The sequence below is a fragment of the Rhinolophus sinicus genome, chromosome 13, assembly GCF_057876585.1.
Source record: "Rhinolophus sinicus isolate RSI-liver-muscle chromosome 13, RSI-T2T, whole genome shotgun sequence".
In the NCBI taxonomy this organism is placed as follows: Eukaryota; Metazoa; Chordata; class Mammalia; order Chiroptera; family Rhinolophidae; genus Rhinolophus; species Rhinolophus sinicus.
Window position 1 is genome coordinate 9,303,728 of NC_142513.1, and position 26,384 is coordinate 9,330,111.

At 45.5% G+C, this 26,384-nt stretch overlaps 1 protein-coding gene across 2 annotated transcripts; it reads left to right on the forward strand.

The window, feature by feature from the left end:
• UBE2V1 (ubiquitin conjugating enzyme E2 V1) lies at positions 1-25,343 on the forward strand. 2 transcript variants are annotated; one of them, XM_019726097.3, is made up of 4 exons: positions 1-125; positions 13,091-13,239; positions 22,444-22,569; positions 23,777-25,343. In XM_019726097.3, the coding sequence occupies exons 1-4, from the start codon at positions 104-106 to the stop codon at positions 23,921-23,923; spliced, it is 444 nt and encodes a 147-aa protein (XP_019581656.1). In that variant the 5' UTR covers positions 1-103; the 3' UTR covers positions 23,924-25,343. The 2 variants fall into 2 exon arrangements, with proteins under 2 accessions (XP_019581656.1, XP_019581657.1); XM_019726098.3 differs by lacking the exon at positions 1-125 and adding an exon at positions 12,876-13,016.
• The last annotated feature ends 1,041 nt before the right edge of the window (positions 25,344-26,384 follow it).

Sequence of the window (26,384 nt, forward strand, 5' to 3'; positions counted from 1 at the left end):
CGTCAGCGATGACGTCTGCGCCTGCGCGCACGCTTGCGCAGAAGGGCCCAAGGACGGGTGGGGGGTGAAGAAGGGGCCGGCCTTCGAGCGACAGCGACGCAAGATGGCAGCCACCACGGGCTCGGGTGAGCGGGGGCGCCGGGCCCTGCCGGCCGAAGGAACGCGGGCTCGGGCCGGGGGTCGGGGACCCGCAAAGGCCCTTGCAGCGGGACTAGGGCCTCAGCGCTGCCTCTGTCCGCCAGGCTCCGCGGCGGCTACCCGGCCGGCCTGAGTGGGAGGAGGAGCAGGCGGCGGCCGGAAGCACGGGCGGGGGCCTGAGGGGCCTGTGGGCGGCGCGGCGAGGCCCAGAAGCTCCCCCGGGCGGCGTGAGGGCCCCGCAGGGAGGAAGGGACGGGCCCCGCGGCGCTGCTGAGCGGCGGGAGCGGGCGAGGGGAGCGCCCAGAGGCACTCCTGAGGAGATCGGGGCTGGCGGCTCTTTGGTGGAGATCGAGGGGTTCCGTAGAGGAGGAGGAGGCGCCCTAAGGCTTATGGAAATCCTTTTCTGGATGCTGTTCGTCCGGGTGGCGGGGGGAAGCCTTGGGATGTTCGTTTGGCGGGGCTTCAGAGAAGCCCGTCAGGACGGATGGGAGGAGGAAACGGGATCCTGAGGAATGACTGAGAGGATCCCCCATTGGCTAAGGGGACGGCTCCTGCGTTAGTTTTGGGGATGAGTTTAGCTGAGGAAATCTCTGTGTTGATTAGAAAAGGGGAGTCTTGGGTGGCTACGTCTGCGGGGAGTAAGGGCATCGCCACACAATAAGTGAGAAGGGGGAAAGGATCTCTCAGGTTCCCGAGGGTGCTGGTTGGGGCAGCCGATGGTGAAATGATGCCGTCATTACCAGTCCCTATTTGAGGACACAGACGTTAGGCTTTAGGAGGCAGGCTCCGATGGTGCAATTGGTGGAAACTTGCGATATTGGGTGAAGAACAGGTGAATTGGGAGCCCTGGAGGTGTTTGGTGGGGGAGAGGGGAGTCAAGTGAGGGAAGCCCCATGCAGTGGATGAGAGGGGGAAAAGGTTGGGTTTCAGAGAGGTTTCCTTTAAAGAAGAAAAATCTCCTTTATTGGGTGAGGGAAGCATACCCTAGCAGTGTCTGTTTTATGGAAACTGGCACTCCCTTCCAGTCCTTTGGATATTGTTAATGTGATATGTGGGTTCAGCTCAGAAGTTCCCCATTGGCTGGATGGGTATGGGGAGAGGAACAAATGCAGTGGGAATTCTTGGGTGACTGCTTGGGGGAGGAACGCTGAGTAAAGCCCCACTTCTCCAGGATGGGCAATGAAGCAGCTACACCTTGGGGGAGGGGGCGTTCGTCCAGTCCCTAGTAGGTTAAGGGAAGCAGCACTTATTTTGAGACTGGATTCCCTGCTCTATACTCAAGATGGGCCTGAGGATCAAATCCTGAAAGGTCTGTTTCAAGCTTATCCTGCAGCTGGACATGAGGGGACAGACTCAGGTGGCCTTCTTGAGGAGGCAGGGGAAGGTTGGCTGGGGAAGGTCCTCCAGAGGGGCTGAAGAGGTGAGAGAGTCAGATTCTGGAAGTGCAGCATTTGGGGGTGACAGTTTCCCCCTTTGGTGACGAAGCTGTACCCTGAGGCCTTTGGCAGTAAAGTTGGTCAAAAAGGTCCCCCCAGATGGGGTGATAATGGCTGAGCTCTGGTGGAGGAAGTAACAGGGCTACTAGCCTGGGTACTGAAGTCCTCTGGCCATCGAAGGCTGTTGACATAAAGTGAACAGGGTGAGAAAATCCTTGTCTTTCCAGGATGTTGCTCCTCCAGTATCCCAAGGAGCCATTCTTGCCTGATAATTGGGTGGGAATAGAAGGAAATGGATGTAGGGGATCTAACAGAAGTGACCTACCACCGCTGCCTTTTACACTGAAAGCAGCAGGATCTTCCTGGAGGATAGAGGAGACCACACGTGCTTTTCCTAGACTTTGGTTTCAGTTGGAACAGTGCCGAGTCAATTCATTTACCAAGATACTGCCATAGACACTCAGAAGAGAGAGGCTGAGTCAGGCCAGACTGCTGTGGGGAATTTCTCACCAGAGTAACACCTCTGCCAGGTTGCTATGACCTGGGGTGGGGGTGGGGGGTTGGGGGACCACAGTGTACCCATAGCAGCCAGCCTTACGGTGGTATTGCAACTAAGCCCTGTTGTCAGTCACTTGAGATTGGCTACCTACCATCCGGTTTAACTGCTACTGAATTCTAACTTCCTGAGGCCCTGCCAACTGGAGAGTGCTTCATAAATGCAATGGTGGTCAGATAAAGCAATGTCAGCTCCTGGCTAGTGGAATACAAGAGCACTTGGCTGGTTTAGATAACATGGAACAGGCTTTGAGGTGCCCTAAAATGTGCTTCCCCAAACTGCTTTGTTTATTCAACTGATATTTATTGAGGGCCTGCTATGTCCCATGGTGACCAGTGAACAAGATGGACAAAGCCCTGTCCTTGAGCGTCTGGTCAGGGAGAAGCCTGTGAAAGGAGTAAAGAAGAGAATTTCAGATAGCAGTAAATGCTATGAAGGAAACTGATGTGATCAATGATCTGGAGAGGTGGTCAGGGACGCCTTGTCTGTCTGACATGGGGCTTTGAACTGACGGAAGGAGCCAAGCCTGTGTCACAGGCAGGAGAGGGGGAGACAGTGAATGCAAAGGCACTGGCAGGGCCAAGCTTAGCATATTGAATGAACAAAAGAAAGGCCTTAGTGTGCAAGGGAGGCCGTTAAGGATGATGAGTTGGAGACAGGGCTTTGGATTTTATTCAATGTAAGGGGAAACCATTAAGCAAATGTCTGGTTTGAAGTAAGCATTCAGTAAATATTTGTTGAATGAATGAATGAATGGTCTTAAACAGAGGGGAATGACAAGATCTGGCCTGTACCCCCAGGCAGTGAAAAGAGTGTAGAGTGCTAAGAGTGGAAGCAGAAAGATCTTAATTGGGTTCAACTGAAATGAGTGTACAGGCCCCTGCTTTCTAACCCTGAGAAGTCTTTGCGATGTGGTCGGCCCCGAGGCCTTTCTTAGTCAGGTTTAGAACCACCCTCTCCATTAATCTGCCCCTGGTTGCCAGGAAACAGCTGTGAAGCCTTTGAGTTCCTATAAAGGCTGAACTTAGTATTTTATGGTCACTGCTTTCACACTTGGCTTCAGCACCTTTCTACCTCTCTTGGTTCTGCAAGGTGTGATTTCTGCATAGATCCGAGAGGGTTGAAATGGGAAGAGCCCACTAGAATCCCCCCAGATGCCCATGCTGTGACAGTTGACTTTCTCCTGCCTTGTCCAGGATTGTAGGACCTCACACAGTGGCTCTTGGCTGCCAGGTCCTTCTTCTCACCCAGCATCCCACAGATTTCCCTAACAGAGAACCAGAAACCAAGTGCCAGCAGGGTAAGCCCTGGTTGGGCATGGTTTTAAATTTGCATGCATTGGAGTGGCCTCATACACACACTCAGCTTAGGCAAATTTAGCCATATGGGCAGTGGAGGTTACGTAGTCTTCCATTCCACTCAAGGGTGTTCCCCAGAGAGAGGTGGAGATGGGAGATGAGAACCTGGAGTCTTGTACTTGGTCTCATTCCCGCGTGTGTCACTGTGAGCATCTTGTTGTACCGGTTGTAGCTGAGTGCCTTTTGTACGACGTGAGCCTTGCATTCAGGAGAACTGCTTCAGACAGTGCTCAGCTGACGAAACAGCCACCTGCCCAGTGATGGAGGCGAGGTGCTTTGTGGGGCGCCTACAGCCTATTGCTCTCTGTAGGGATTGCCAGGGTTAATGTTGGTGATCATGATTTGCCCCTTCACGATCATTTTAAAACCACCCTCTTCCCCCCACCACATTCTCTTTCTTCCTCCCTCTCTCTTTCACCTGAAATGTAGCGCTACGGTAATTCGATGAAAGTGGAATACAAAATGGAATCCTGTTTAATTCTGAAAGACCCCAGTGCAGTACGTTGGTGAAGTAAATATTTTAACACTATTACTTTATTATATATAGTGATTTATACCATGTCATTGACTTACCCGTTAACGTCATCTCATCCACCTCTCCACAACCCAGTGAGCTAACCATGGAAGGATTGGCCCCACGGGATTACTGTGGCTGGTTGAGAAGTGGGGGCACTCAGACTAGCACCCAGGGGTTTGGACTCCAATTCCCTCCCCAACCTGCTCTAGTACCTTAGGTACCTTAGGAAGGGAATGGAAAGGCATGGCTCTTGGCATATGTTCTTCCTAGGCCTTGGAGCGGTTATTTTTTTTTTTTTAAGTGTGTAATTTTGCTTTTTTTTTTTTTTTTTTTTAATTTTATTGGGGAATATTGGGGAACAGTATGTTTCTCCAGGGCCCATCAGCTCCAAGTCGTTGTCCTTCGATCTAGTTGTGGAGGCCACAGCTCAGCTCCAAGTCTAGTCGCTGTTTTCAGTCTTTAGTTGCAGGGGGCGCAGCCCACCATCCCATGCGGGAATTGAACCGGCAACCTTGTTGTTGAGAGCTCGTGCTCTAACCAGCTGAGCCATCCGGCCGCCCAAGGAGCAGTTTATTCTTGATGAGAGAAAGGGCTTGATGAGAGAAAGGTTCCTGCCTTCTGTAGCAGGAACCCTGTTTATGGTGTCCCTGGCCCCTTTGTCTCCCCTTCCGAGTAATGTGAAGTCCATTTTTAAGAAAGCTCTTGCTTGTTTCTCCCTTACACTCAGCAACTCATACTCAGTGGGCTTGGGACCCCCTCATGCCATGTACAGAGTAGGTGCTTGTCTTCATTCACACACAAGCCCTTTAGACTTCTTTTTAAGCTGCACTTCCTATGGCTTACTATGTGCTAGACGCTGTAGTAAATGCATTATCTCATTTCTCAGAGCAACCCTTTGAAGCAAGCAGGTACCTATTATGAAGGTGAGGAAACTGAGGCCCGAGAGAAGAAATGACTCGCCTAAGGCCCAGAGCCCGGGCTCAGAACCAGGACCCTTCTGCTCCGGGACACACAGTCTTGGCCGTACTGTCATTCTTCCAGCCCCCACTGCCTGTTCTTCAGCTCGGCAGCTCAGGTTCCTTCAGCCACTGGCAGGTCTGTCGACACGTCTGCCTCGGCTGATCAGTTCTTTCATGGTGAGGATTCTCTCCTCATCCTCACATTCACCCCATCACGAGTCCAGTAGGTGTAACTGCAAAACAGGCAAAAGCTCCCCTTCTCCATCTCCAGTATCGTCATTCTGGTCCAACCAGAGCCATCTTTCTCTTGTCTAGAAGACTGCAAAAGCCTCCTTCCAGTCTTGCCCTTTTCCAGTCCCTTCTCCATAGAGAAGGCAGAATGGTCTCTGACAGACATAAAACAGACACTGCCACACCTGGGAAAGCCCTTCCCATTGTACTTAGAATAAAATCAGTCTCTTTTCCGTGGCCCCCTGGGCCTTCTGTTGTCTTGGTCTGGCCTGTTCCCTGCCCTCAAGTGACATTTACACACAACCTCTGCCCTGGCTCTCCCTTTTCTGGGAAGTGAGTGCTCTGGCCCCGTATCTTCACATGACTGTCTGCTTCTTGCTCTTCACGTGTCAGCTCTCCAGGAAGGCCTGGCCCGACCCCCCATTCAATAGTCTCCTCAGTCATTGTCACAACTCTGTTCTGTTCTCTAAAGCGCTCAACGTCATCTGAAGTTTTGTTTGTTTTCTTGCATATTTCCTGTGCCTTTCCTCTGGGGCAGGATTCGGCCTTGTTCTCTGCTGTGTCCCTGGCCCCCAGCATCACCCCCAACATGTAGTAGGTGCTCAATAAATAATTGAAGTTGCAGTGAATTAATCCATGTCTCACCTTGATGTAGCCAAATATATAAATTTGACATATTTTGGAGAAACAAAAGAGGCTGTTCAGCCTTTCAAAAAGGAAAGCTCTTGTCCTGATGAGTTGGTCTTTATAAAGGGACTTTGGCATAGAGTGAACTCTGGGCTTTTCGTCCCTGACTGTCCTGACACACTTCCCATATGTTGTTCTTTGTCTCCACCCGTCAGAGAAAAATCTGTCCTTTGGCCCTGATCTCCTTAGCAGCAAGAAACACGGTCTTGCATTTTGTCACCAGCTGTTTGTTGTCACATTGTCTGGACTGAAAAGAATGATAGATTACCAGTGTTTCTTCCCCTAGGTCAGGGGTTCTCAAACTAGTGTGCCTCAGGAGAGTCACCTGGAAAGTGTCAGCTTGCTGGGACCCACCCTCAGAGGAGCAGATTCAGTAGTTCCGTGGTGCTAACTGAGAATTTGCATTTCTAGCAAGTCCCCAGGTGCTGTGTAGACTGCAGGTCTGGGGACCTTCCTTGGAGAACCTTACTTGTAGAGAAGGAGAGAAAAAATGTGCTCCTGGGTGGGCATTAACTAGGCAGCCAGACTGCACTTGCCAGTTGCTCAGAAATAAGCCGCTTTCTCCTGACTTTATATCCACTCTTCAGAAACACTGAATCCAGGTACATCACCTTCCAGGACTCCTTACTTTCCAACCAGACCATCCTAGCTCAATTCACTTTCTTCCCTGAATGGGCAACCAGACCAGTTTTAAGTAGTGGCTTTTCAGGAGAAACGTGTGAGGCTCTGCCATTTTCAGTCAAAACCCAGGCCACGCTAGGGTTTTCCAAAGATGGGCATACTGTAATAGCTGCTGTTTTGTGGTCATGATTTTCCCAAAAGATGTTTTAAAGGGCTTCAGAGTCCTTTTTGTACCCCAATATCTTAATCTGTTGCTGTGTTTCAGATGACTGCATTAAACGTTTTACTATGACCTGGTGTAAAACCCTATCAAATATTTGTGCTTTTTCAACCTCCTTGTCATATTTTCTTTGTAATATCCTGCAGCTGCTGGCTTTTCAGTTTATATTTAGCCAAGAGAATAACTGGTTGACTTTTGATACTGACAGAGATCCAGGAAAAATCCTTCTGGAAAGAATTCTAAAGTAACAGGAACAAATGTTTTCTTTTGGAGAAAAAGAAATCTTGGATTACTGTGATATTTTAGCACCTTTGTGAAGTTATCTTAATATTTTCATAGTTAACTTTTTAGTGGTTTCAGTCTATTAAGATCAATCAGAGTCCATTTTTAGTGCCTCAGTATTGTCACTTGAAGCCGTTTCTCCAGCTGCCTTTTAGGAGTCAGATTCGCACAGGAATATTAGGAATCTTAAAACTTAGGTTGATTCAGTGGATCAAAGCGATGTAGGAAGAAAAATATGTTAGCGTATTCTTGAGTGGTTTTTTGTTTTGTTTTGTTTTGTTTGATCTTCTGTGCTTCTGTATTTGGGGCATATATGGATTTAATTTTCTAATATATTCACTGACATCTCTTGTTAAGCTAATATATCATAACTAAGCTTATACTCTCTATTTGGGATGGGATGAAGTCCTCACTTTTGACATAGCACTCACAAGGTCTACAGGATCTCTGAACTCCACCAATATTTGGATTTCTGTCCCTTGGAGTAGCCCCTAAAGTTCTAGAACTAGAACGTGGTTGGGTGTTTAGAAAATATTGATGTATTCACCATGTATGCAGTTTCTAAATGGTTTGGAATATCAGTAGCATGCTTTCGTATGTATTTTATGAAACCAAGTTCCTTTTGTAGTGAAAATCGTTTGACTTGTATGGTTTTTCCCTCATTAAAAGACCCATTTTTCCCTCATTAAAAAAAAAAAAAAAAAACTTACCCTAAAAGTCTCAATCACACTTCATTTAAAAATAAAAATAAACTAGTTATCAAATTGTAGTTATCTCAAAATAGAAAGCCTTCGGTATCTCGATTACATGGTCAGTGTCCAACCTTTTGGCCACAGTAGACCATATTAGAGTTTACAGTAGGAACGGAAGAGATTCTGTTCAATCAGGAAACAGTAATTGAGTATTGAGGACCATTATATGCCAGGCAACATACCAGATTCTGGGCTTACAGGATTGAATGAGTCACAGCTCGAACTTGAGAAGCTCAGAGAGTGAGTCAGACAATGAAAAGGGAAGAAAATAAAACTTAAAGAAAAAAGTGCAGTACAGACATTGTGTGAGGGGAAAGGTACGTGGGGGCGGGAGGGTTCTGAGAGAAACTCTGCAGACTGCCTGGCTTCTAGTTTAAGGTTTCTGCGTCTTAGGATCATTATATTCAAATTTTCATGTATAACTTTCCTTGGGCTATATAAAGCCTATTCTAAGCCCCTTTGATGATCTTTATAATATCAGATTTCATTTTAATAGGACTATGAATGTTTCCCTGCTATATTTTCAGAAATAAACCAGAGTTTAGAATTTTATGACATTGCGCAATATTCATTCTGAAATAATATCCCCAGCTAACACCTAGCCACCCATTCATTCATTCAACAAGCATTTGAATGCTTGCTCTGGGAATGCACGCTTTGAGATGCTGAAAGTTCAGCAGAGAACAAAAAAAAAGTTTTACCCTCATGGAGTTTATGGTCAGATGGGAGAGACAGAAGAGGAAAAACAAATGAAGTGAAAATAAATATGTTTAAAATATCAAGTGGTGATGAGTATTGTGAAGAAAAGTAAAGCAAGATAAGGGAGCCAGCCAGCCATTTGCAGCTCCGGACAGAATTCTGGTGTGAGGGAACTGCAAGCACGAAGGCCAAAAGTCAGGTTACCTACTCAGGAACTTCAAGAAGGATGGCATGGCTGAAAGAGGGTGAGGGAGCAAGGGAAAGGGTGGCAGGAAATGTTCCAGAAGCAGGTGTGTCTCTGTAGGCAAGGTAAAGGGTTTGGATATATGCTCATTGCCAGGGGAGGCCAGTGGCGAGGCTTTAAGCAGGAGAGTGATGGATCTAACTGGTCTCTAAAAGGCTCACTGTGGAGAATAGACTAGATAGAGACCGGGTAGGCTAAGAAACCAGGTAGGACGCTGAGGTGGCAGAGACTACAGGATCACAGTGGGGATGGTGAAGAGGATCATATGTGGGCTGTATTTGGAAATGGTTTGGATATGGGATGTAAGGGAAAGACTTATTATGACTCCAAGATGTTTGACCAGAGCAATCTGGTACATGAGCCCGATACTGAGATTGAGGAGTGAGTGGGTAAATGTCAGTTGGACAGCTTCCTTGGTCTGGATAAAACCACTTGGGGAGTAGAGTAGACAGAACATCGGAGGCCGCTGGGCTATGCCCTTAGGACCAGCAGCCAGTGTCGGGAGGTCAGGGAGGTGAGGCCCAGAGGAGAACCTGAGGCCAAGGGAAGAAAGAATTAAAGGAGGGAGTAAAGCAGGTCCTGCTGAGAGTTCCAGGCACTCGGGGTGGGGGCTGATAATTGCCCCCAGGATTTGGCTAGAGGGTGCCGCTTGGTGCCCTGACAACAGTTTTGTTGAGTGACTAGGTGGAAATGCCTAATTGGAGTAGGGGCAGGTAAGGTGAATTGCAGACAGGGAGTCTAGACAGCCCTTTTGAGGTTTTTTGCTAAGAAGGAACAAAGAAACGAGATGGTAGCTAGAGAGGACATGGGGTCAAGTGAGGGTGTTTTTGTTCTTATTCTGTGATGGATAATATTATACAATGTGCTGATGAAGGCGATTCAGTACTCTGTGCCAGGCAATTATACCAGGCGCTTGACAGGTTTTACCTCATTCATTCTTCCCGCCACCTGCAGAGGCAGGGAGTCCTGGGATCCCTGCTTTGCTGAGGCTCAAGGTAACTTGCATAGCCCACAAGTAAATTGCTAGAAAGTTGTGGAGCTGGGACTCGATGCCAAGTCTGCTCTTATCCCTGTGCTGAGAGAGTAAAGAATTTCCTCTAAAGTAGGCTATACTCTAATTCTTATTTGTGGACGCTAACTTAGCCGTTACCCTGACCAGCCTTTTTAAAATGGAGTAGTAGACCAGCTGTCTTCTTCGTGATATAAAAGGTATAGATGTCATTTATGTGAGCATACACATACACAGAAGCATGGGTTGACTGTATAAAAGACTCCATCTTTTATAAAATGGAGTGTGCATACCTTTTTATCCTTTGCTCAGTTTTGTTTTATTTTTCAGCAAATATTTATCTGAAGCCTGCCTTGTGAAAGCCAGGTGTTTTTATGTCACATTGTAAAAATGGCAGCTGCCACCACAGTCATTCAAATTAATACATGCTGCCTTAAATCCCTTAACATTCCTTCTGTTTCCTACCTATCCAGGCCTATAAGAAGTTTGGTCACCTGTTCTGTCACAGTATTTGCTCTAAGCAAATGCCTCTGGCTTTGTAGCCTGCGGTGTTACCGTGTTTCCCCGAAAATAAGACCTAGCCGGACAATCAGCTCTAATGCATCTTTTGGAGCAAAACTTAATATAAGACCCGGTCTTATAGTCTATTATATAAGACCCGTTCTTATATTCTAGTAAAATAAGACAGGATCTTATATTAATTTTAGCTCCAAAAAATGCATTAGAGCCGATTGTCCGGCTAGGGCTTATTTTCGGGGAAACACGGTGGTAGTGGCCTTCTCATTGTTCTCACCTGGTCGTTACTCCATGCAAGTGTGCGTCCCTGTTGTCTCTGGGCGTATAAACATCCACTTCTTGTGAAAACATCAGTCAAATTGGATAGGGACCCATCCTAACGGCCTCACTAACTTAATCACCCCTCTAAAGGCACCGTTTCCATATACTGGGGTCCTGGGAGTTAGGGCTTCAACAGGAATTTGAGGGGACACAATGCAGCCCATTACACCATCTGTGAACAAGTACCCCAGATATTTATCTTTCTTCCTATCAGTATGATTCTGTGCTCTTCATTTTTATTAGTAATAGCAATAGAAATGCAGTGATTTCTTCCCCCCTAAATCAAGTTCATTCAGATTATTAAAGATTTAGATTTAACTCTTTCTGAACAAAAGATGTATTGTCTGGCCTTTTGCTTATGATGTCACAGACATCCTTCACTTTTGTGTTTGCTGGAGGAGGCTTAATCCAGGATAGGTGAATACTCCAGTTGGCTGTTCTATGGATGAAAAATGTCAGTGTTTCCCGCACAAGCCATTCAAGTACGCTTTCTGGTTTTTCACTGTGCTGTTTGATGTTTTTCTTCAATCAACTGACTCTCTTGCTTACTATTTATTTTAAAAGGAAAATTTTAATATCATCATAACTGGGAAGTTAGTACCTTTACTTTGCCTTAAATAAGTTATTCCTAAAAGTAAATATGTGACTGTAAAATCAGCATTCACTCATGGACCAGCTAAAATCACCTAACGCACCACTAGCAACTCTGTCCTTCTGGCTGCTTAGACCAAAAGCCTGGGAGCCATAGTTGACTCTTCTTTCTCTCACGCTTCTTAGGCAGCCTGACAGCAAATCTTACCAGGTCAGATCTCTAAATATCTGGAATTGTGCTACTTCTCACCCACTCACTGCCATCACCCTGGTCCACACCAGTATTGTCTTTTGCTAGGATTATTGCAGTAGCCTCCTAACTGTTTCTGCCCTGGCTCCCTTCACTGTGTTCTTCCACTGCAGTCAGAGGGATCCTGTTAAAAGCAAGTTAGAGCCTGTCGGTCCTCTGTTTAGGACTCCAGTGCCTTTTTGTGTGGCTCAATAACAGTTGGCGGCCTTAATTTGCTACTCAGCTAAATGGACATCTCTGCTGTTCTTTGACACTGTGGGGCGAGGTCCTACTTCAGGGCTTTTGCACTTGCTGTTTCCTCTGCCTGGAAGCCTTTCCCCTCAGCTATCCGTAAGCCATGCTCCCCCATCTTTGGGTCTTGAGTCATGACACCTGATGGCACTAAGGCTTTCCTTGATCACCCTGTTTAGAATGTAACTCCTCCCCCCATTACTGCGTGCTCCAGCACACCACCATCTGTCATCCTACATGCTTTGCGTATTTATGTGGTCAATTATTAATATATGTGCTCCACTAGAATGTAAGCTCCATGAGGGCAGGCATTTTTGTTTTGTTTACTGCTTGTTCCCCAGTGCCTAGAACAGTGCCTGTATATAGTAGATACTCAGATATTTATTTAAATTGAATAGTAGCGTGTGTCCCACACTTTGGGAAGTACTAAGTTATGCTGGGAACACCTTCTGCGGTCCTGAGCCCCTCCAATGGGTCTTTCTTCGCAGTCATGTGTTACGAGCTACTTGCCTCTGAGAATCTAGCCAGTGGGGGGCTCAGCATTTAAGGCACAGAAAGCTCGTAACTTGCCTGGATCCTGAGTTTTATCCAGAGGAAATAGTCCAAATGCCAGGGGGTGTGGGGAGGCGGGAGAGGTGAGCAGGACTGGTTGGGAGAGCCACCCGAGGACATCGCTCTGCACCCTCCCACAGCCTCTTCCCTGTCTGGCCTCAGTACCTGGGCTCTGTTCTGGAAGACACCCAGGAGCGGCTCAAGCCTCAGCCTGAACTCTGCTGAGGGGATAATGGCCGGAACCTTGACATATGTTCGTGTACTTGCTTCCGAGAGCTGCTTGTCAGGCTTTGGGACTTTTGGGAACAAGTAAACCAGAGAACTGGCTCCACCCTCTTTTTCACAGGTTGACAGAGAAACTATGGCTTAAATAATTGAAAACGTGATCCTTGCACCTTCAGTTGACTCTTTGTTGATCAAGGGGACATTGTTGTCATTTGATGTGCCAGGGTGACGCTTCCTCCTGAGGTAGTTTGAGAGTCATTCCAGCAAATGAGCACACTCTTCGCCTCAGAAATGTGTACTGAGACCAAAACAAAAGAAATACCTTCTTCCCTTTTGTCAGCACTCGATAGTGATGGCTTTCATCTCACACTAGTGGACCCCAATTAATCAACATTTCTCCGTGCATACCCTTTATGAAGTTTGTCAAAGCCGCGGGGATGGGGTGGGGTGTCTTTCTAGGTTTGGTCATCTAGCTCTGGTTCAGTCGTCACGTCACCTGTAACAAAACCGTGTGCCCCTTCCTTCTGGTTGTGCTGGTCAGTACTGATACCTTGGAAAGCCGCGAGTCGGAGGTACAGCAGCTTCCAGCTCTTACCTGCATGTTGGCGTCTTTATCCCCAGGTGGGCAGCTCGCTCTAGGCTTACGAGTTCCCCTGCAGTTGCTAGTATCTTGAATTTCTTTCCATTTATTTTAGGAGTAAAAGTCCCTCGCAATTTCCGACTGTTGGAAGAACTCGAAGAAGGCCAAAAAGGAGTAGGAGATGGCACAGTTAGCTGGGGTCTAGAAGATGACGAAGACATGACACTTACAAGATGGACAGGGATGATAATTGGGCCTCCAAGAGTAAGCGTCGAGCTACGGCTATAAATGTCACTGTCTTAAATTCACTGTGCCTCCTTTTTACAAAGTAGTAGCCTTATCACGGAAAAGCTCACCAATGGTATAGTTTCTGAAATGTGGCTATTCTTTTTTGACCAGTTTCAGTTTATATATTTGAGCCTCCTCTGATGCTGTTTAATCCCTCTAAATGGTAAGCAAAAACCTGTTTAGACTCATAGTGTGAATTTACATGACAATGTAGACAGTGAGGTTTGAGGTAATTGTACCGTCAGATGCAGTTAAGAACAAACTCCTGGGCTTATCAAATAACAAGGCTCCAGATATATCCAACGTTCCTGAAGACAGTGTCCAAATGAACTTCAGAAAACCTTCCTGGTTGTGGTTTTTATTCAGTGGTTCCCACTTCTGCCATGTATCTGTACCCTAATTCATTGGGCCATTCAATAAACAGTGATTGCCGGCCTGGTCTGCTCTGGTCTGCTCCAGGCACGGTGAGGCCCAGAAGCCTTTGCAGTGAACACCAAGACAGTGGAGATAGGGAAAGTGATCTCTCTTTGAGAGCTTCGTGATTTGGGAGAGTTCCCAGTCTTCACAATGCCAGCTAACCTTTTTTTATGGCACATAGTAAACTCCCAGAAATGTCATTTAATTCTCACAAGAACCTTCTATTAGGTGCTACTATTGTGTAGTTGCAGTCCATTTTACAGATGGGGAAACAGACTCAGAAGTAAAGTTACTTGCCCAAAGTCACGTGGCTGATAATTCCCAAACCAGGTCTGACTCCAGAGCCTGTGCTCTTAACCACTATGCTCCAGGAAGGCTGCAGTCTCCCTCCTGTTTATACTTTGAGTTTTCCTCTGTTCTCATTATAGAACTATCCAGAGTATTAAGTAGTAATTTGATGTAGGAATGAAGAAATAGATTCCTATAATGTGTCACTTTGTCCAGACCAGCAGTAAGAGAGTTCGCCTGAGTGTAGCTGGACCTTTCCTGTGTCTGCTTGTGCGTAAGGATGCTGGTGTTCATTCATTCTTTTTACTGCACGCAAGGCTCTGCTCCAGCTCTGGGAGATGGAAAGTCACGTGGAGCGTGGCCCCGGCTGAAACAAGGAAGAATGTCATGCTCATTGAAAGTGTTAGGACAGTCTGCTGTTCATCTTAGACTGTCATAAACGCTTAGGGTAAATGATTGGCTTCGCCATTTAATGTTACTTTTTGAGTGATTTTTGTGACCCTGTAGTTTTGTTTTTTGGGTTCTTAAAAAAATATTCAATCCGTTTTTACTCGTTTCTTGATTTTTTTTCTTCTTCTTTTTTTTAATCTATGAAAACCAGGATTTTCTGAATCTGTTAAATACTGGGGGAAACCTGATCTAGAAAGCTCATTTCTTCATGGAGATTATTTTTCTTGCTGTCTCCGAAAGTCCATTGTGTGGTGATGGCTTCTTTCACTGCATTTCATCTCTTTCTAAGAGTGTTTCTGGAGGATGGGAACTATTCTTCCCTCCTCCTTACTCTCCAGAACACCTGGAAATGATGCAGAACGAGGTAGTTCTTGTTCAGTAGATTTGTTCATCAACAGACTGGTTTTTGGGTTCTAACAAATTAACAGTGCACAACGTTGGAAATACACTAAATACCACCGAATTACACACTTAAACACACAAATGAACCAATAAAAGGAACCACTAAGTTCTGTTGAAAATATTCTATTCTACCTAAAACACATTAGATTACCCTGAGTTTCAGTTTCTCTTTTTCCAAAAGGGGCTGAGTTTTAATGAGTAACTTCAGTATGCGAGGTGCTTTTCATACATACTTTTTAAAGTTACACCTTTATTGAGGTACAATTCACTTACCGTAGAATGTACTTTTAAAATGTACAGTTCAGTGGTTTTATTATACTCAGAACTATACAACTATCACTAATTTCAAAACAGAAATAAACCACAGAAAGAAAGCCCGTCCCCTTTGGCGGTCACTCCCAATCTGCCCCCCACTCCTCACCCCTGACTCTCACTAATTCACTTTCCATCTCTATGAATTTGCCCGTTCTGTACATTTCATATAAATAGAACCATTCAATATGTGGTCTTTTGTGATTGGCTTTTAATTAGCATGTTTTCAAGGTTTGTCCATGTTATAGAACTTACATTTTTATGGCTGACTAATATGCCATTATATGGATATACCATTTTTTGTTTATCCATTAATTGGTTGATGGACATTTGGATGTTTTTCCACTTTTTGCCTATTATGAAGAATGCTGCTATGAATGCTATGTACAGGTTTTTGTATGGACATAAGTTTTCAGTTCTCTTAGGTATCCACCTAGGAGTAGAATTGTTGGATCGTAGGGTAACTCTATGTGTACCATTTTAAAGAACTACCCAAACTGCTTTCCAAAGCAGCTGCTCCGTTTTACGTTCCCACCAGCAGCAACGCATCAGATCAGGGTTGCGATGTTCCTGCGCCCTCACCAATACTTGTTGCTGCCTTTTACCCCGATGGTTCTGATTGCCTTGGCTCCCCAAGGTCAGAAGCAAAGTCATGGAAAGAACTTTGTGCTTCAAGGTGTTTCCTGTGACCGTCTGTTTGAAGATGAGCACACAAGGTGTGTGCCATGCCTTTGGGAGAGCCACGTAATTATAATATTAAAGCATCATCTCAATAGAGCACTTGAGTAACTCATCTCCCTATTAGATTTTTGTTATTGTATTATTCAAAAGAAAATTTATCAACATTTAAAAGGTATAATACCATATGATCTAGCAGTTCTGCTCCAATTTACTTAGCTTTTCTTGACTATATTGCCCAAAAGCCTATATGTACAAAAGTACTTCATGCAGAGTTTTCAATAGTAGCAAAATATTGGAAACCACCTCAGTGTCTTTCAATCAACCATGTTATATGTCCTGTCAAGCCGTTGAAATGAATGAGACAAATTTATTTGTGCTGAAATGGAATGATCTCTATGATATCTAAGTGACAAAAGAGAGGTGCAAAGCAGTGTACAGAATATTCTGCCACACGGGAGGGAAGGAAGAGGAAGAGGTCACATGTGTACTTGTGCTTTTGTGTGCTCAGAACATAAAAGAAATTGGCGACGGTGATTGCCTTCTTCAAAAGGGATCTGGCTAGCTGGGACCAGGGTGGAAAGGAGACCATATATCTTTTTGTACTCTTTGAGTATGCTTTAATTATATATGAATTGTGTGTGTGTGTGTGTGTGTGTGTGTGTGTGTGTGTGTGTGTGTGTTAGCTATTTGAGTGCTTATTTTATTTTTTATTTTATTTTATTTTACTTTACGAAAATCCTCCAAACCTAAAAGCAAAGCTTCTCACCCAAATGGCCCTTGCAAAATCCTGGCAAGTGTCAGACTGTCCACAGCATTAGATGTGGAGTATTCTAACCGCAGAGGTGCTGACAATAGCCAAGAGATAGAGCTGGGTTTCTCAGCCTCAGCACTGCTGACATACTGGACTGGATCATTCTTTGTTGTTGAGTTGTCCTGTGCATTGTGGGATGTTTATCAGTGTCCCTAGTCTCTACTTGCCTTCCCCAGTTGTGACAACCATAAATGTCTCCAGATGGTGCCTGATTCCTGTCACGCCCTGGGAAGCGGGTGGCAGAAATCGTCCTGGTTGAGAAGCACTGTTATGCCTCTGGGTTTCTCCAAGAGTGTTTTCTGTGTGGGTGAGAGCCTGGGTGTGTGTTTATACACATACTTGTCCAAAAGGACTGTGTACACGCATAAGAACAAAAGGTAATTACAAGCGTGTGTGAAGTAAAAAGGAAAACGATCCTTGCCCTGTTTCATTGTACTCCCCCCAGAATGAAAACTGGTCAGGTGGAGTGTGGCGTGTCTGCTGGCTCTTGCCGTGGGGACACAAACGTAAATCCATGTCCTTCTTGATCCAGATGAGAGACCTGGCTCTGCATAACATGGTGCAGCTTTATTTCTTCACTTAAATGATGGACATCTTCCCGTATCAGTGCATGTTGACCTCTCTTTTTAAAAAGCTTCAAGTTCCATGTCTGATGTATGAATATATTCTCAAAAATTTTCAAACAATGCAGAGTATGGAGATTAAGACGTTCACGTTGTTCCCTTTAACTCTTTGCATCATTCAGGAAAAAAGAAACCATACTAGGTATTTCAACAGCGATAATTTAATATAGGAGGTTGATCAGGTAGGCGTTGGACTGAAAAAGTAAAAAAGGTAACTACAGAAAACAGTAGGCGCCCCCCCCCCCCCCCCCCGGGGCTGGAAGGACAGGAGGTGGCTAGGGATAGCGGAACCTAGCACTGGAGGAGAAGCACCCTCGGCGGCTGGTCCCTGCAGAGGCTGGAGGGACTGGTTGGATGAGCGCTGGGACCAGAAACGAGACCGGAGGCAGCTCTTGCTGCCAAGATGCGGGGCTCCTACTGGGGTGACACGGACAGAAACAAAGCAAATGGGAAGGAGCAAGTGCCTCCTTTCTTTCTCCTTCTTATTTTATGTTAGGATTGTGTGGTTAACTTGATAGTTTAGTCTTTAGATTATAGAATATTCCAGAGGCCCTAGGATTGAATAAGGGAAATGAATAACTAATATGGCCTCGAGATGGGTCCTGTGGCTCACTCAGAAGGATACCCTGAGCGGTGGTGTCTTGTCACTGTCTAAAGGGGTGTGCAGGTGCTGGCCAGTAAGCCCCAGCCGCCTTGCTCTGCCCTTTGGGTACTGGGCTGGCCTGCAGACTGCATCCCGTTCTCCTGTGTACGCTGGCTTCCTGTTAGGTTCCTCCACGTAGGACACAGGAGAGAGCCTGAAAGGCAGGGCGAAGGGACTCGCTCCTTCCTGTTTGCTTACTGTTCTGGTTAAGAACCCTTCATTCTGGCATCGCCTGTGGGTTCCAGCCTCCAACCTTTGGGGGGCACTCCCAGCACCAGCCTCGCAGCCCCCCCACTCCGAGGTCTTTGTTCAGCTCCGAAGGCCTCTCCTCTGAGCTTCTAGCTCTGATAAACTGTGGCCTGTTCCCTTGGTTCCCCCAGCCTTAAGGGGCACCACCTGTTCCCTCCGTTATTACCTCCGTGTTAGCTCAGTCTAGTGACACTGATGTAACCGCTTCCCCGTATTCAAGTCTCTGTTAAAATGCCTAGTATGGTGCCCTTTTTCCTGGCTTATCCCTTGGCCGCATCCCCGCTTTCCCCCCAGTCACATGGGTAGCAGTTCAGTATGTCCGGCTCACACTTCTTTCTCTGCATCTACCTACCTGTCAGCATCCTGAGTCATGAAGGTCTCAGGCGCTACACAGTCTCACGTTAGCCCGCCCACCCTCCATACTAACACCATGTGCCCACATATACATTAAACACAAGTTTTCTATAACTGCGTAAGATTTGAATGAAGTAGCAGTTGGCTAGTTGACCTAATGTCACTGTTTTATACATTAATTTAGATTTTGTAATTTTCTTTGTATATTTTTGCAGCCAATAGCTTTTTCCTTATATCTCATACATTTTAAAAAGAGATTTTAATTTATAAAACTTTCAGTTTTACAGAAAAGTTACAACATTAGTATAGAAAGTTGCCGTACGCACCCCCCTCTTCCCCTTACTGGTAACATCTTCTATTAGTTAAGGACATTTGTAAAAACCAGTGAACCAATATTGATATATTATTATTAACTAAACTAAAGTCCATAACTTACTCAGGTGTTCTTAGTTTTTACCTTATGTCTATTTTCTGTTCCAGAATACCCAAGATACTACATTATATTTTGTCGTCATATCCTGGGCTCCTTGTGGCTGTGACAATTTCAGGTTTTTCTTGTTTTTTTGCCCTTGACAGTTTTGAGGAGTACTGGTCAGGTATTTTATAGAATTCTCTCTGTTGGAATTGGCCCGATGTTTTCCCTCAGGATTAGGCTGGGATTGTCTATATATATTTTTAGGTCCAGGAAAAGTTTCTAATCTCTAGGCTCTGAGCCTATGGTGTCTCATGGAGAACCAGCCTGTGTGCACTTAAATATACCCAGAAATGGAGGGAGGCATCTGTCTGCTTTTATAGGTTGTACATATTTTGCAACTTGCTGGCTATACCACCAGGCTATGTCTTAGTTGTGTCTGTGTCTGTCTGTGTGTGTGTGTGTACATCTGGGCCTCAGCCTTTGAAAAGGCTACAAAGTATCTGATTTTATGAATATGCCATATTTATTGAATCAGTCCCTTGCAGGTAGACATTTAGATTGTTTACAGTTATTTTTGCTGTTGCAGACAATGCTTCACCTTTTTGTGCACAAGTGTGAGTCTGTCTGTAGGAGATTCCTCGAAATGGTCTTGCTGGTCTGAGCATGCCTGCCTCGCGTTTTGATAGGCACTGCCAATCATATTGCCACATCAACAGTGTGGAAAGTGTTTGTTTCGTGATCAAATAATGAATCTTAAGAGCTGTGTTCCTTACAGAGACAGCATGTTCTAGCAATTCTCCTTCAGACACATTTCCTTTCTTCCAAGAAACCTTATTAGCAGGTCCCTGCCACACTTGCAAACAAAAGGCGAAACCAGAACCCTGTTTTCCACAGAAGCCTTGCTTTGGGCTTTTTCACGACCCTTCAGGGGTCTCTGTGTTCACTTGACTGAAGCATTTTTCACTGTGTTCCAGTGAATGGCCAGTTCCACATCAGTGGTCAGAATTCAGTATTTCTTTTTTCTTTTCATTTTGGGAAGTTAGTCATAGCACGGATGTTTTTAAATTAGACTTTATGGTGTCAAGAGCAATGTTAAGGCTGAATCTCTGTTACAGTCAGAATCCTATTAATACGCTGCCCACTTTCTTAACCATTTTGACGCTTTGTTAATAGACATCAGTGAAACTTACCAATACTGATAAGCCACAAAACATACCGGCCGATGGATTTATTGGTGCATCAGAGCCTCCAAAATGTGGTATCAAGTATTTTAAAAGACTGTGATTTTAGCTTGAGCCCATGCCCCCAAGGGCTTTTTATGTAAGACATTCTGTCTGAATTGTGACTAAACGATTGAGCATGAATGCAAGACACACCCAGAGATGAATTTGGGATCCATGCAGTCAACAGATGCTTAGTGTGTAGCTGCTGATGGAGACTGCCAGGCACTAAGGATAGAACTTTGATAATATTTTCCATAAATCTGTATGGAAGTCACGTCTCTGTTTGCTTCCTGCTTGTTACGTTTAGTGAGTGAATTTTTTTTTCTCTGAGGAATCACCCGAATGGCAGCAAGGTGTTCGTTTTATAGAAGCATGAAGGGCAGCATTCATTCATTCAACAAACAGTTGAGGACCAATTCTGTTGAGGCCCCTGCCCTCCTTGTTCTGTGTTTGGTGAGGGAGGCCTGACAGGAGACTGGGTGTCAGTGTTCAGATGAGGGTGGGGGAATCAGGGGGACTTGTGAAAGGAAAGTTCACTTGAGCCAAAGAGCTGCAGGATGCAGCAGAACCAGCTGGTGAAGGGACCTCCAAGATGGAGAGAGTAGTAAGGAAGCCAGAGGGCTGGGATGGGGAGGGAGAAGAATAAAAGAAGAGGAAAGCAGAGGTGCACAGGGTCCAATCCAGGAACTTGGACTTCTTTCTCAGGTCACTAGGAGGCCATTGGAGGGGTTAAGCCACCAGGGACAGTTTCCTCATTTAAAACATCAGTTAGGATGCTGTGTGGAGAACAGATTGTAGGGGAGCAAGAGAGAAAGCAGACTTGGGTGAGTCAGATGGGGTGCAGTGGTGGAGGAAAGTGGATGGGTGTGGGATCTCTTGGAGGTAGAAGCCGAGATTTTTTGATGATTGGAAGATAGGGGGTAAGGGAATCGTGGCTGGCTGCTAGGTTTTTGCTTTTTAACTGCTAGTTATGGTGCCATATTTACAAGGGAAGCCAAAAGGAGGAGGAGCAGGTTGAGGGTAGGTGAAAATCCAGAGCTGAGTTTTGGTTTTGTCATATAGTTTGGGGTCTCTGTTAAATGGATGTGGAAGGTTTCTCTGGGTATATTATGGATGCCTTCTGAATCTTAAGGTACGTTCCCGTTTTTTTTTATTAGGGACAGGCCACTATTCAGACACAGTGTTTTCAAGTGTTTCAATCACATTCTCTGTAATTTATTTTCCCCAAACACCGCTAGATGTCGCTGTTCATATGGAGCAGTTACTTGCGCAGCATGCAGAGGAAGGGGCACGGTGCCTAGGAGAGGGACCCACAGGAGGGTGGCCCCTGCATTCGAGGGTGCCAGTCTGACAAGGAGACTTCACCACGGTGTGGTCTTCAGACACAAATGATAATGATGTGATTTCATACAGCCCAGAAAGCTGTGGATTAGCCTTCTGCCCTGTGTGATATTTGAACTGGGGGGTGTTTGACTAGGTGATGTCTCAATGGGGTCTTAAAGGTTGTACAGTAGTAGTTCAAGTGGGGAAGGGCACTCTAGGCAGAAGGAACGGCCTGCCAAGGGCAGCACATTTTGCTGTTCGTTGGGTAGAAGTTACAGTGAGAAGTTCTTTGGCCTGGACGATGGGACTTTTCCAGTGTTTCCTGACATAGGCACAGTTGGTGTTTGAAGAAGACCATTTTTATGCAGGCCTGGCTTCCTGGGACCCCTGCTTCACATGCTAAGTGCCAGTAATCTCTCAGGTCATCCTGAAGACAGCTGGGGGGTCAGTACCTGCCCGTTGAGATCTCCTGCATGGCCCCAAAGTGATGATGACGTAGGAAGGCAGCTGTGTGTCTGCGCCCCACCCCTACCTTCTGCTTAAGTTTGAAGTTCTCTAAAGAGTTGCCTGTTCTGTGCTTTGGATGTAGTGGCATTTAATGCATCGGCCAATGATGCTGGCATGAATAGACATTTAGTGTGGCTTCCCAGAATAGAGAAGGCATTCTCTTATACACTATTCCCCAGAGCATAGGACAGGGCTGCAAAGTAGAGCAATTAACATAAACCAAGTCCATCTGTTTGGACTTACTAACTTAAGACTTCAGTGATTCTAAATTGTCTGTCTTCTTTTCATTCCCCCCAAGGCCAGAATTCACAGACATTAGTGTAGGCACTGGTTACGGCTGACTTGCCAAATAACAGGTAGATTTGTGTAATGGAAGCAGATGGACCAGTTCTGCAGTCAGGGGTAATGGGGTTTCGGAAGGTCTGCTGATTTTAACTCTTTGTTTCTAATTGCCTGTCATCTCTGTACCTTTTTTTCCCCAGACAATTTATGAAAACCGAATATACAGCCTTAAAATAGAATGTGGACCTAAATACCCAGAAGCACCCCCCTTTGTAAGATTTGTAACAAAAATTAATATGAATGGAGTTAATAGTTCTAATGGAGTGGTAAGTTGTTTTCTCTGCTCTTGTTCCTTGGGGTTCAGAAACGCTTTGTGCTTTGTACTTTAACATTAGGGTCACTTTGGGCCTAATTCCATCTGTTCCTTGGTTATTGGATGGTAAAACATTTTGCAGTACGAACATGTGCAGTTGGGGGGAAGGGCTGTTTCCCAGTCGTACTTACCCATCACACATGCGGCACTTACTCTGGGCCAGCGCTGCGCTGGTCACTTTGAGGTGTGAGTTCACTAGTCCTCATGACATTCCCCCCGGAGGTAGAAATGGGGACACTGAGGCACAGAGGTGAAAGATCTCTCCAGGCTCACGCTTTTATCTCGTGGCCCTTATTTGTGGACCAGTGGTTCATATTTGTTTCCTTTACCGGCCTTGCTTTGTTACCTTATTTTTACTACCATAAACAGCAACCAGTCTCCCTTGTCATTAGAAGGCAGTGATGGCAACAATAAATACTATGAAAGTAAAGCAAAGGGCATCGAGTCTGCCTCCACGTGTCGCTTGCCAAAGGCTTTAGCCTCTGAGGCCTGCTCTCGCGTTCCAAGGGAGATCAGCAGATGTACAGGGACGTTACACATGTTAGCATCACGGGAGCTAAGCCTTTATTTTGAGAGATTCAGAAGACTCGGAAAACATTGAAAAGAGGTGGGCCTCGTGACTCTGCGTTCAGTGTTGAATGTTATGTCCGAGTCCCAGCTCAAGCCCTGAACCCAGAGCTCAGCCCACGCTTTGGGAAATGTCTTCTAGGGAACGCTGCGCTCACCGGGGACAGTATGACTCTGAGGCAGGTCCTTGTCACTGGACCTTGCTCTTCCCACTGCCCTTTATCATCCACCACCTGGGTGTAGAGTCGAGAAAGGACAGGCAGTGAGCAGCGGCAGCCCCCGGCCCAGGAGCAGGTCATTGTTTTAGAGCCCGTTGGGTTTATTCTCACCAAGTGTCGGGGCCATTTCTCTAAATGGGCCTTTATTTATCAATAATATCCTTCTCCCAAACAGTGAGGGTTTGGAACACAAAAAGGGAAAAACTGGTGGGAGGGAATCTTGCAGGTGTTCTGCACGGCAGATATTGTGTGATCAGCGTGTTCAACTTGAAAAATGCAATGTACTCAAGTGTGGAGTGTAGCTTAACTCCAGCGTACAGCTATTCTTTTGTTTGAGAGCCTGACAGTAACTGGTTTTCTTTTGCCTTTTTATAGGTGGACCCAAGAGCCATATCAGTGCTAGCAAAATGGCAGAATTCATATAGCATCAAAGTTGTCCTGCAAGAGCTTCGGCGCCTAATGATGTCTAAAGAAAATATGAAACTCCCTCAGCCACCTGAAGGACAGTGTTACAGCAATTAATCAAAAAGAAAAACCACAGGCCCTCCCCCTGCCCCCATTCAATTTAAGCAGTCTTCATTTTCCACAGTAGTAAATTTTCTAGCTACGTCTTGTAGACCTCAAAGTACTGGAAAGGAAGCTCCCATTGAAAGGCAGTTGTTTATCTTAAGATACTGTAAATGATACTAATTTTTGTTCATTTGAAATATATAAGTTGTGCTATAACGAATCATCCTGTCAAGTGTAACCACTGTCCACATAGTTGAACTTCTGGGATCAAGAAAGTATATTTACATTGATTCCCATCGTAACCGGTGGGGCACGTCTAACTCAACTGTGAAAAGACACATCACACAATCACCTTGCTGCTCATGACATGGCCTAGGGTCTCTGCCTTCTCCGCCTTCCCCTCCCCCTGCCTCCCTCCCTGCCTGCAGCAGCCCTCCCGCTTGGGGTGGCTTGTTAGAGTAGCTGTGAAGGTTTCAGGTCACAGCCTGTGGGACTACTGGGTGTGGGGATGCTTCGTGTGCACCCGTGGTTTCTTTTTTTAAGTCTTAAATGATGCCCTCCCCTCCAAGCCATCGTCTTCTCCCCAATCTCTACCACCACCCTTGGCCAAAGCATAGATTGTAACCCCTTCTGCTCCCCTCTGAAATTGGCCTTTGGTGAGGAATTCAGGGCTTTCCCCATATCTTCTCCCCCCCACCTTTATATCGAGGGGTGCTGCTTTCTCCTTCCTCTGCCTCCTCAAGTCCCTTTTTGCACCGTTACCACCCGACACTTCCTATGACACTCCCTTGCTTTGGCCAGAAGCCATCACCATCAGGTAAGGTTGGAAAGAGTCTCTGACCTCTCTTGTTTAGTTTTGGAACCACATTCATTTGCTCTCCGCCAGCCTAGGAAATGAATACTGGGTCCTCAGCCCTGCCATCCTCTGCTGTCATCATCAGCTGAGGCATTTTTTTAGCTCAGGTTTTGATAAGGTGAAAAGAACAGTCAGCAGGGTTACTCAGACCTGCCAGCTCTCAAAGTCCTTGGTAGTTAAGCTTGGAGAAAGGCCGCAGAAGACACTTGTAAGCACACATGATCCCTCTGAATGAGTTGTTTTCTTTTCCTGTAATTGCTTTTGCTTTTTAAAATTGAAGTTTTAAACAGGGCTCTCATTTGGTCACCTTTGCAATCCATTTGGGTCTAGTTTGGAATCTGACAACTGGAACAAAAAGAACCTTGAATTCGGTGCACACTTTGGTTTTGATGCTGCTGCTCCTCACGGTTCTCAGCAGGGATTAAGAAAGAGCGCGGTGTGCACGGCAGATCCCCGAAAGTGGCGGGCTTTGACTTCCTGGCAAATGGCTGCGTTTTTCCACTTTTCTGTTCAGGACCACTAAATGCTGAGACGTGGATGCATACCGAAATAAAAGCAATTCATTGTGTTCCAAAAGGTTTTTTTTTTTTTTTTTTTTTGGTTTTTGGTTTTGTTTTGTTCTAATTTAGTGTTTGTGTAAAACCACCTTTGGAAGCAGCAACTATCAAGTCTGAAAAGCTATTCATGTTTCCATTAATCTTTTTCTGGGGAAAACCTTAGTTCTAAGGATTTAACATCCTGTAAGTAAAATTTAACATGACAGTATTCCATAAGCAGCCTTTTTATTGTCAGACCATTGCCTGATTTTAATATAATAAAAAGTGTGCGTTAATATTTAAGAAGCTGTGCTCTTCTTCCTCTTGGCATGTAACTTAGGAACAGGATTTAATGTTTTAGATGCTTTGGGATTCCAATTGACAATCCACATGCCGGGCTTGGCAAACATTTTCCACAAAGGGTCTAAGTTAGTAAATATTTAGGCTCTGCGGGCCAAGAGGCAAAACTGAAGATGCTATGTAAGTATTTATATAACGAGAAAACAAATTTCCACAAATTTTTTTACTGATGAAATTCAAAATATAATAATTGAGTACAATTTTTTGGTAATGTTACAGGCCTACCAATGAGAAGATGGAATTCTTTTTAGGGGAGAACATTTTGCTTAATTGGGATACAAAGTTAGTATTCCCTATTAAATCCATCGCAAATGTTCATCTGTAAATTATATTTCATCTGAGGGGTCATACAGAAATGGGCAGTGGGGCAGACTTGGCCCATGGCCCATAGTTTGCCAATTCCTGTCCTAAAAGATTGTAGTGGAGGGGTTGGGGGTGCGCATCCTTCAATTTAAGTAGCTTTGTGGGACTCCAGCTATTAAGTCTCCACTAAAAGCTATTGGCTGGATTTAGTAGAGGGGGTGGGGGATTTTCACAAGTATTTCTCGTCTCAGAAAAGGACTTGATCTGATGTTTGACAAATTGTCTACCATCCACTGTGAGGGGTGGAAACGTCTGGTTGTTTTTAACCAGGATTTGAACTTCCTGCTGTGGTCCCAACCGCCAACAGGAACGCCCTTGGTGTCCTGTGGCAGGAGCCAGGTCATTCCCTTGTGGCTGT